We start from the raw sequence: 11,841 nt of genomic DNA on the forward strand, positions 1-11,841 counted from the left end.
AAATGTTTTGTTCTACAAAAATCTTATATGTTCATTCAAAGGGCCATCTTGAATCATCAGGGCAGCTTTGGGCAGATCCAACTCACATTGCGTTATGCCACCTTAAGGAAGCGGCTCATCGTGATGGTCAACAGCTGCAAGTGAGATGCCTGTGTCTCTTTTTTTAATATATACCTTCTAATTATTTACCACACAGCTGAAAGAATCATAAAAACTATTATCCTTCTTCATGACTCCTTAGGGATCTGTTTTCCTGCAGCGAGAACGGCTCTGATACTTACGTCCGCATGTATCTGCTGCCTGATCTGACGTGGAAACACCGCAAGCGCACTCCGGTTAAAAAGAAAACTGTGAACCCTGTCTTCAATGAGATGTTAGAGCCATTTTTCACTTCTTGAAAACCAAGTATTTTCATTGTTTGAAAAGATCTCTAAAATAACTCTTCATCTCAGATTTGAGTTTGCCGTGTCACCGGAGGAAGCAAGAACCAGAAAGTTGGATGTTGCTGTAAAAAACAATAAAATGCTTCACAAAAGGGAGCGAAAGGAGATTGGAATGGTAAGTAGACAAAGAACGTGGATTGACATGAATATATGAGGCAGCGATAGACTAAGCATTATCAGGATGTTGAGATTAAAAATGTTATTTATATTTCCCAAAAGGTTTTGATTGATATGTCTGAAATAGATCTAAACATGGGCTCCACAGAATGGTAAGGACAGCAAATGTGGTCAAGTAAATTTGTTGTGGCATTAACTTTTACCGCACAGAATTTTTTTACTAATATGGTTTAAGCATATTGATGGTTTGTGTTTATGTATAATTTTTTCTCTCAAACAGGTATGAACTCTCTCTCCCCGGGCTAAAGAAGACAAACTAGCAGAACAGAGGTCAACTAGTCGCAAAATAACTTAGAAAATGTATTATTTATCTTATAATTTTATCTTGTACCCATTGCTGAGAGCTACCCAGATGAGACAGATTGCGCACTTTGACACTGACTTTAAAGGTGATTTGAATACATAATTCCTAATTCTACACAATATTTCCTCTTTATTGCTTATGTTGACCATATGCCATTCTGTAGGATAAAATTTTATACATTATCTATTTTCACATTTATACTTCGAGCTTCATGCATTTGCAGTCTTTTTTATGTGATACAGTGATTCTTGACATGGCTTTCAGTCTTTTTCCTTCTTTCTGTCCAAGTCTTCAAGACAGTTTTATAATTTTCTTTTTTGCTGTTAACAATACTTGTTCATTAACATATTTTATATAAATATCAGTATGAACTCATGAAATGATAGAGTATATGAATATAGAGACAAATATGATTTAAAAGCATCTTAAAGCATGAAGTATTATTTTTGGTTGTTACAATGGAATTCAAGATTCCTAAGATCTATTTTTCCAACAATATGTCTTTCTGCACTAATAAGAAATATAATTGCATTGTTTTATTGATATATTTGTAACTAAGATGTGGAAGAGCAGTATATGTGGATTGTGCCTATACACTTTTTTTGAATGCCAAAAGTATCAGCTGTATAGGGGTGTAAGAAATTACAATAAAACAATTAGAATTTTCGAAGTTCTTTATTTGCAGTGCAGTTTGTATAAATGTGCCTGCATATTTGTTTGTGCATGTTTAGTGGAAATATCACCGGAATTAAAAAAACAAAACAATTTTGTAAACATTTTACAGCAGAAACAGAAAATAATTCATTATAAGGCACATGCATTTTCCGTCATTAAAGCCCTTTTAAAACAGTTTTAATGATTCAGTAAGGAACATTATGGGAACTATGGTTTCATTTAAAAATCTTCTCCCTGATTGTATCTGATGTGATCAAGCCCTCAGTCTCACTGTGTAAACTGATTGATCTTTAAATGACTAAGTGAAAGTAATTAAATATTCAGGATAAGCATTATCATCACGAAATACCACAAAAATGGTCGGAGCAGCAGGGTTGTCCACAACTGTGTCGTACAGGTCACAGTTGGTATTTTTTGTAGGTGGCACAATCATCCCACCTACTCCTTTAGTGAAGTCTCCCGTAAGGACTCTGCAGAGGTACATGTGCTTTTGTCCCTGAGCATTAGGCACTGAGTATGTGTTGTTACAAGAGTAGCTTGCATTAACTGCAAAGTATGTGCCGTTTCCATATGCTGCAGCTGTAACAGGAAAAATTAAGAGATGAAAAATACATATATACCCCACTTCAATTAGAATGATGGAATGCACATATTATAATGACTGTAGTAAATGATTTACCATTTTTTCCTGCATAACTGCGATTAAATCCACTCTTATTGATGTGATTGATAGTCTGCTCACTGGTTCCATGAAAGAGTCTTTTCTCATTGTTTTGATGACCATTCTTTTTTTCCATGACACTTTTGTTATTCTGGTAGTTCTTCCACATGCCAGGATTCTGGATTCGTTCAATCTATAATAAAAAAAAAAAAACAGGCGTAAAAAACAGACAAGAATCCCATAATGAATACAAGTATAAAATTGAGTTGTCTGTGAAGTTGTCATGTGTTTATTTCCTTGCCATTTACAATTTATTGCACTGCCTTTCTAGTATAAAAATTAGATCCACCTACACCCATTCTAAGAATTCTATCTTTAACTGCGGTTGGAATCCTATAAAATTGAATGAACTGTTCATAAAACACTAAAAACAATACAATAAAATGAAACGCACCTTCAAGACTTTGTTGTTTGGACAAGTGGCCTGAAAGCGCCCCAATACGTCTATGTATTCTGTGCTGGTCGGTTGCAAATTAAACTTTTGGTACAACTCATTAGGTGCCATGGCATCCCAATGCTGTGGGATACTTTCAGTAGCTGGAGAAAAATAACAACTTATTTAAAATTAGTTCTAGTGCCATTAGACAAATCATATCCAATTCACATCTTTTATTTATGATAAGATAATTTACACATTTATTCACTTTAATTGAGTTTTTATATATGTATTCTTTTCATTTTTCGTATTGATAAATGATACTACACAGCAAATACCTTTCAGTCTGTCAATGCGTTGGATGTTCATCTTGTTTCCTCCAGTGGTGCTCACCGCAGGACCCTCAGGCAGTTTGACCTGGTACGTTTGGCCTTGGAAGGAAATTCTGATGTCTGGAGCTTGGCTGTCGAGGGCCTTTTCCAACTGCAAATTTGTGCGTTGATCAAAACTTTTATATTGCCCACCTTGTTCATACTGCCAATCCACAAGTTCACTTGTGTAATCCATTTCTTTTTTGAGTATCTCATCCTCTTTGGCTGTTTTGAGCATTTCTTGGATTTCCTGAGTGGCTTTTAGAACATCTCGGCTGAGACCTTGTACTGTGAGTGTGGCCTGTCCTGAGGTCCCTTCAGAACCCTTATTGGCTTTGTAGTCTAACCTTATAGTCACATTCATAGTCCTTTGCAGCTCATAGATTCTCTGTTGGTCTTTGTCTGAAAAGGTAAGTATGGCTGTGTCTGTGATAGACTGGAACACTTGTTCATAAGTGATCATGTCCTCTAAGAAACGCTTTGTTTTGTCCACTTCTGCTTGCGATGGTCCACAGATAGAAAAAAACACTGGATCTACTTGCACGCCTTCAATGACAAAGTCTTTGCCACCATGTTGTTTCATTTCTTTCTCCCAAGACCCACCGAAGAAGGATTTAGCATATGCTGCAACATACACAAAGTTGGAATGCAGAAATCGGTCAGGTCGCGTTTGATATCTTTGTTGTGCATGACCTTATTAAAATGCATTTCTAAACTACACTGTTTTATGAATTAAAATTATAATGTTTTAAAGGTTAATCAGAAAATTAAATGTTCTATGAAATTAGGTTGAAGTGAAAGTGATGAGATTCATACTTTTGATTTTTGACCATGTACTCTCTTTCTCTTGTTTGGCAGGTCCAGTTTCTCGATACTGCATGCTTTTGAGGAATTCAGGAAGCATGGGGGCCTGGAACACAACCAATCTGACCAGCTTGAGAGTGGACTGGGGAGTTTTTCCTATCATGTCAATCACACCATCCATCATGGAGTCTGCTACTTGACCTGGAGACAACCCCGCTTGTCCTGAGAAAAAGAAAGCAATGCGACTATGAACCATGTCCATGTTTTTAGCAAAAGTTATGAACATAAAAAATATTGTACAAATTTGGGCTGCCAAAGTTAATGCAAGATAAAAAAAGGTTATCACCAGTTCACCACTTATAATTTGAGAAAATAAATTAAATGTATTGTACAAATAATAAATACATACATATATATATATATATATATATAAACAATGATGTGGAAAAATAAATACATACAATAAATACAAATATCTAATACAGGTATATTACTTATAGAAATTGTATTCATATGCTCTCTTTATATTTATGGACAGTCATTGTGTGATATAGATAAATAACAATATCACTTTCCCTCTCATCTGTTATTTTTCCTGTTCTCACCTGTGCCGATAGCTGGGAATGCAATGGAGGTTAACTTTTCCTTGGCACACATTTCCAGTGCCTTTTTAACATGTTTTTGGATCATAATAGCATTGCTTTGTGCTGAAATGTGGATTATCCTTTTACACTGTAAATTCCCCGCTTGAGTCATTATCAGTCCACTGTTAGTCTTGGCCGCTGGAAAAACACATGAACCAGAATTATAAATCTGCTCTGTTCTGTGTATTAAACTGTGTAACATTTCAGGACATGTGATTTTTTTTTAAAGTATGATTTATTATGTAATTTATTTATTACTTAATTCTTATTAAAATATTTTAGGAACTAAAACATGCTTCTTACCAAGCTGCTGGCACTCAGCTTCAACATTTGGACCGGCCTTATCCATAATAGCCTTTGAGACACCTTGACAGTTTGAGATAAAAGTTTTATGTAAATCTCATTCATTCCTATCTTATAAAATTAAGCAACAAGCAATTAAAGGCAAAGTGCTTGAAAAGTCATTAGTAAGGAATAAAACATTATCAGCCTTCTACTAACTCAGAATTAGTAACTTTACCTGATTTCAGTGTGAACTCTTTATTGCTGGAGTTCACAATGACATCAGTTTTCTCTGTAGTAATATCACCATTCAGGACCTGAAGTGTTATTCCTCCCACTGTAGTCTCATGAATCCCAGATTTTGTTGTGACCTTTGAGAAGGGGCCTGTGATTTCATTGTAAAATAAAACAGAACTAAATAATAATGGAAAGATATCATATCAAGGGGAACTGACTTCATACATCCACTAAAAATTACACTGAGACCAATTAATTATAGGTTATAGGTAATTTGTATATGAAAATTGAAGTTTTGGGCACCTGTGCTCAGCGGCTGTGTGGGGTTACTTGCTGAGGCAGACTGGCCCATAAACCTTTTGCTGTACTCATCTGTGAATGCCTGTTGTGAACGACATATAGTATTACTGGGGTCAAAATAACTTTATTATTGTACTAAGTGTCAAAAATTGTGACTAAATGGATCTAACAAAGGCTGATATGAGACCATATATCAGATACCTGGATGGTTTGGGTATCTTTGGGGTGAAGAGCAAATACCACTTCCTTCACGTGCTTTGAACTTCTTTTACTGCTAAACTTGAAGGCCGAGTCCAGCATTGTGCAGACCACCAGTGGCTTTGGAAATCCCAGGTTTCCTGTGCCAATGGCAGAGAAAACAATGGAGCTCTGCTGACGCTGCTCTGCCTGACCCAAACACTTATCCACGATATCCTCCAGCATCTGCTCAAAGAGAATAAAAAAGTCATCAAAAGCATCAGATTTGAAATACTAATCTCTAAATCAACCAATATTATCTTAATTAATTCATAATAGTATTACCTTCTGCTCGTTCCCTTGTCCCTGATTCCAGTGTGGTACAACTGCATGGAACACCAGTTTGTTCTTCAGGTTTGCACCAGCTGTTTCAAAGACTGCTCCAACGTTTGCAGAGCCTGTGACTTGCTGATTGAGCAGAACCTGAAGCTGTGGACCAGCTGCTTTTTGAAGGGCAATTGAAATAGCTCCAACACCAAGATTCAGGTCACTGCTGAGAGTGTTCACAACAACATCCATCTGTACAAAAAAGAGCAGTTATATACAAATGATTAGTTTGCACATGCACCAGCATTCACTTAAGAACAGGACCTAAGAACTTCTTGAAAAACAACAAAAAAAAAACTCTTATTTTAGAAAAAACGAAATCTCTAGACATTTTGCTATTTCAAATACAAAAATGCACTTTAGAAAAAAGCAATACACCAAATAATATTATGCATAATTTGTAAATATTGAACTCACTGTTGTATCCTCAATGTTTCCTTTCATAAGTGTGATAGTTAAGCCTTCTTTTGTCTGAAAACTTTGTGATGCCCCTTGAAAGAGCGCAGTTATCTGTTGTTGGCTTGGAGAAGAGCTTGCTTGGGTTTGCTGCTGGCTGCTTGAACTGCTTCCAGCTGTTATGATTGGGGTAGGTGAACTGACCCCATAAATTTTCTTCACAGCAGCTTCTAAAGCTTGAACCGTTTGATCATTATTGTCAACTAGGTGAATCTTCCTCAGCGCAATGTCCCCTTCAACAAAATCACAGAACTCTTTTATAGCTTTCACAATGGTACATGCACAAAGGTCCAGAGGGAAACCAAATACACCAGAGCTAATGGCTGGGATTGCCAACGACTGGAAGCTTTCCTGATCTGCCACATTCAGACTCTTCTTCACAGCTTTCTTCAAGAGCTTTTCGGACTCCTGAGGATTTGAAGAATTATATTGTGGTCCTATTGCTAATATGACATGCTTGCATCGCAGCCGTCCTCCAGCATCGAGGAGAACTGCATCACCTGTTGTCAACCTCCGTCTTTTGACAAGATGGTCGCAGTCATTCTGAAGTTTAGGACCAGCAGCAACTGAGAGTGCTTTTGCTAAACCTCCATCCAGTAGTAGGGTCTCTTTGCATGCACCGACCACTGCATCCGCTTGAAATGAACACATGTCAGCTTTGTATACTGTAATTTCAATTCCTTCATGTGATTTATATTGATAAGCAGGCTTTACAATCTGTGATTGAACAGTGTCATGTGGGTGGTCATACTCATCTATTAATTGGACCAAACAATTCATATTTGTCTTGGCCATTGTCACACACACTGACTCTTTCTCCTTGAAGAACTTCTTTGCCCCTGGTTTAACTATTTTCATGGTGCAGTGATGCACAGAGGTAAGCAAGTCCTCAAATACAGGCACACACTCAGAGACATAAAGCTTTGGGCCACTGATCATGATGGTTTCATCTTTGAAGACCACATTCACTTTCCCTTTCACCTCTTCAAGCCAATCCTGCTTTTTGTGAGCCTTGATGAATGTGACAACGGTCTTGTGAGCCTTCAGAGTTTTCTCGAAGTGTGAGTTTTTCTGAACAAAATCATTTAACTCTTGTTCAACATCCTTGATAGACTCTACAAAACCAGAAACCACCACCTGGTTGATGGATGTCTGTACTGTAACATTTTTAACATTGTTTTTTATGTGAGAGACAAGGTCTTGCCAATCTGATCTTGTTAGAACACTGGGATCTTCTACGTTGAAGCTCAAATGATCCAGATCTGTCTGCATTCGCTTCTCACCAACATCCAAGTCATTGTCTGTTTTTCCAACAAGCAAAACTCTCTTTCCATCAGATTCTAATGCTACATTGATTCCTTTGTTAAAAAACAAAACTTTGGACATTTCCTCAAGATCCTTCTTGTGTAGAAAATCTAAAACAGATTGGTGGAGCTCAGTTGGTTTACGAATTAAATTAAGAACAGCCTCCAGTATCTTGTTCTTTGTTTCCAGCATCTCATCTTTTAGACCGTAAAGAGTTAACTTTTGGCTGTGTGCATGGTATGTTATGTCCATTTCTGGAAATTTGTCTCGAGTTTGCTGCTCCAAACCATCACAGAGAAGAAGCTTGTAAATTGATGGAGTCATATTTATTTCATCAGTCTCACTACCCTTCTCCCTTTGTATTTTTTGGGTAACTCTCTGTACAGTTTCTCTCAGAATTCCCTCAATCCCGTCCAAATCTTCTTTCAGTCCGGCTACAGCTATTGTCCCTTCATCTGTGTAAGGAACCAGTGTGACTGCCTCTCCCACCACTACATTTTGAATTTCAGACTGTATCTCTGTCCATGCATCCTTCAGAATGTGGAGCTCAATGGATTTAAATTTAGACATTGCCACTGAGAACCCAGAGAGGGCATTGTCTGTCCATGTTTTAATGAGTTTTCTTGTCTCCCCGCCTCTGTTGAGCAAGGATGATGAAGGACTGATCTTCACTGCTAAGGATTGAAAATCCATCTCACAAAAATGACTGGACATAGCTTGGGTGACTAAACCCAGAGATTTTTGGTTTTCCTTAAAGTGGTGCCATATAGTCTTATCAATCTTCTCAGTAAATTCCTCTGGAAGTCTCAGAGTGGGTCTATCTTTACCATATAGAGCTGTTTGTAGTGTTTTGTAGTATGGCAGTACTCTGAAAGGCTGCTTTTTAATCTGATGTTGATGGTTGATGACGGTTTGCACATCTGAAAAAGCACACATTGTATGTTTATGCATATGTCAAAATTAAATTCAATAAACACATTTTTATTGTAACAACTTAATGTACCTTCAGGATTTTTAAAAGTGATTATTGCTGACTGATCCGTTTCCATTGTAACCCCATCATCCTCTACTTCTCCATATTTTTCAAAATAGAGCATGAGGTAGTCTAAGTTTGTGTTCGGAGGTAAGCCTTCAGCTTTCACCGTTGAAGTCATCTCAAGTAATCTGACTTTTATGTTTTTCCTCTTAATAATTCCATTGCTTGGGCAGGATATAATGAAGTTTTTTGCATCTATATGGAACAAAATATAAGTAACAGGAAATGTGGGTTAGGGGCAAGGTGATCAACACTCAGAAACCCCCCCCCCCCCACCCCCCACCAGCTAGTATTTTGCACGTACACTACCGTTCAAAAGTTTGGGATCAATACGATTTTTTTATGTTTTTAAAAGAAGTATCTTCTGCTCACCAAGGCTGGATTTATTTGATAAAAAAAAAAACAATAAACAACAGTAATATTGTGAAATATTATGACAATTTAAAATGACTGTTTTCTATATTTTAAACTGTAATTTATTCCTGTGATCAAAGCTGAATTTTCAGCATCATTACTCCAGTCTTCAGTGTCACATGATCCTTCAGAAATCATTCTAATATGATGATTTGATGCTCAAGAAACATTCATTATTATTATCAATGTTGAAAACAGTTGTGTACAAATATTTTTCAAAATTCTTTGATGAATAGTAAGTTCAAAAGAACAGCATTTATTTAAAATAGAATATTTTCTAACATTATAAATGTATTTACTGTAACTTTTGATCAGTTTAACTCATCCTTGATGAATAAAAGTATTGATTTATTTTATTTCTTCCCCCAAAAAATAAAATGAAAATTCTTACTGACCCCAAACTTTTGAACGGTAGTGTTTAATGTTACAAAAGCTTTAGATTTCAGATAAATGCTGTTCTTTTGAACTTTCTATTCATCATAGCATCATGAAATAAAAATGTAAAAAATTGTTTTCAACATTGATAATAATCATAAATGTTTCTTGAGCATCAAATCATCATATTAGAATGATTTCTGAAGGATCATGTGACAATGAAGACTGGAGTAATGATGTTGAAAATTCAACTTTGATCACAGGAATAAATGACACTTTACAGTATATATTCACATAGAAAACAGCTGTTTTAAATTGGAATAATATTTCACAATATTACTGTTTTTGTTTGTATTTTTAATAAAATAAATGCAGCCTTGGTGAGCAGCTTGGTGATACTTCTTTTACTGACCCCAAACTTTTGAACGGTAGTGTACATCTGAAGAGTATACTCTACTGAAGAACACAACCCAAGACTTACCCTTGCTATAAGTAAAGGTTACCACAGCACAATTGCTCTCTGGTATCATTTCAATGCTGAAGTCAATTGACTCGGCAGAAGATCCTTTCAGCACATTTTCCACCAGCATTGTCAGAAACTCTTGACCGCTGTTTTGGATGTTTTCAATTACAGCTGATCTATGGGTTGTATCTTCTTCTTTTTTCTCAGGTGGCTCAACCTTCTCTTCTTCTTCATCTTCTTCTTCTTCACTGTGTGATTCACCTAAAAATAAAAACATCATTCATCTGAAAAGTTTCAAACAGTGTCTACAATGGTGGTGAGTGGAACGCAACAAAAGACAATAGAATCCATTATAATCAATGATGCTGTCTACATTGGATGCAATGTGGTGCAACATATCTCATTTCTGATGTACTCCAAGCACCTATGCCATTTCTAAAACAAAGAACAATTGGATTTGCAATAGTTGCTTTGTCACGTCTGGTGTAGACAGACTGCAACTTCCTGTTGCAGCACGGTGCATGCTACACGGTGTTAGTTGTGCTGATACAAATATATTTGGATTACTTATATTTAAATTAACTTAAGGGTTTCTAAAGATAACATTTATTACGCTTGGTATCCTTTTTGTGCTAGGGTATCATGTGCAAATGACCATGCTAAAGCTGAATAAAATCTTATTCAGTATAGTATACTTATCCCTTTTTTGTCCACGGCTATAGAATACTTGATATCAGATTTTCCTAATATGAATGGTCAGAAAACCTTTAAACCCCATTCTCTGAACCAAATTTTCAATAGCCTAAACCCATTTGTCAAATAAATCACTCTTTCTGTTAAACCTTAAACAAGTTCAGGCAGTTTAACTCTGAACACATTCTCACTCACAAAAACACATATCGCACTGTGATGCACTTGTGTTGCAAAACGCTAAACAAGACAGGCAAGGCAAAAGTTTAACACAACTACAATACACTTGTCATCGTTTATACACAACGACTCAAAATTGTTCACACTTATTTCTAATGATGTGATCAAACCAACTGTACAAAATAAGCCAGTTCAGAGTGTACAGGTGCACTGAATGTTGATACGAATAATAGATGGAAACACTCTGAGACGGAGACGAGGAAGAGTATGTGTAAGAGGTGGTGGAAAAGGAGGAAGAGGATGAGGACAAGAAAGAGCAAGGTGTGGACAGTGTTGTCAAGGCTGGAACCGGCACACCAGAGGGTTTTTCCCTTTGCCTGGCAAGAGACATTATTGCCTGTAATGTGGACAAAGTCCTCAGGCTGGACCCAACACGAAGACGTGATGCTGAGGCAAAATGAATCTCTCACTAACTTTGATTTTGCAGTTGCACAACTCTTTTGAGTGTACTGTAACATGCTTTTCATTTAGAGGTTTTTTTTTTTACCTTTTTGGCTTTTGCAGTTGGACTACTATATTTTACAGTATGCAAGTGCTGAATATACAGACATTCAGAACTATACAATATTCAGTACAAAATACTACAGTGCATACAGTATACAATCTATTCACCTTACTACTGTAAGTTGCGATTACTAAACTTTTTTTGTAATTGCAAAATTAATTTACTGTGTTACAATATACTTTTTTTCTGTAACTGCATGCTTTGGATGCTGTGTTCTCCATTTTTTGATGTAGTGTCTAATGAATGTTCTGTAGTGTTTATATTTTGATTGGCTGTGTATGAAAGCATTGTTTGATTTTGAGCACAAATATAATGTTTTATTATTATTATTATTATTATTATTATTATTATGCCAGAAGAGTCAGATGTTCTCTGAATGTAGTATGATGATTTGGTGTGTTTAAGGTTTTTGAGAAAGTGGGTGATAGTTTCAAGAAATGTGTTTTAGCAATTCAGAAA

General features: G+C 36.2%; 2 protein-coding genes across 2 annotated transcripts; one reads left to right on the plus strand and one right to left on the minus strand.

Annotated features, from left to right (window-relative positions):
* Window positions 1-47: 47 nt before the first annotated feature.
* Window positions 48-1,491, plus strand: LOC308686772 (extended synaptotagmin-3-like). The gene is made up of 5 exons (XM_081395208.1): window positions 48-140; window positions 242-373; window positions 453-558; window positions 663-712; window positions 841-1,491. Exons 1-5 carry the CDS (start codon window positions 124-126, stop codon window positions 878-880), a joined length of 345 nt encoding a protein of 114 aa, XP_081251334.1. The 5' UTR covers window positions 48-123; the 3' UTR covers window positions 881-1,491.
* Window positions 1,492-1,582: 91 nt separating this feature from the next.
* Window positions 1,583-11,208, minus strand: LOC308686771 (protein mono-ADP-ribosyltransferase PARP14-like; the record flags this gene model as incomplete). The annotated part of the gene is made up of 15 exons (XM_081395207.1): window positions 1,583-2,178; window positions 2,279-2,453; window positions 2,715-2,857; window positions 3,035-3,691; window positions 3,884-4,093; window positions 4,477-4,653; window positions 4,819-4,881; window positions 5,036-5,182; window positions 5,338-5,416; window positions 5,536-5,757; window positions 5,857-6,090; window positions 6,316-8,579; window positions 8,663-8,890; window positions 9,966-10,208; window positions 11,061-11,208. 15 exons carry the CDS (start codon window positions 11,206-11,208, stop codon window positions 1,898-1,900), a joined length of 5,271 nt encoding a protein of 1,756 aa, XP_081251333.1. The 3' UTR covers window positions 1,583-1,897.
* Window positions 11,209-11,841: the final 633 nt, after the last annotated feature.

The sequence above is a fragment of the Scardinius erythrophthalmus genome, assembly GCF_964197995.2.
Source record: "Scardinius erythrophthalmus genome assembly, contig: HAP1_SCAFFOLD_769, whole genome shotgun sequence".
NCBI classification, from domain to species: Eukaryota; Metazoa; Chordata; class Actinopteri; order Cypriniformes; family Leuciscidae; genus Scardinius; species Scardinius erythrophthalmus.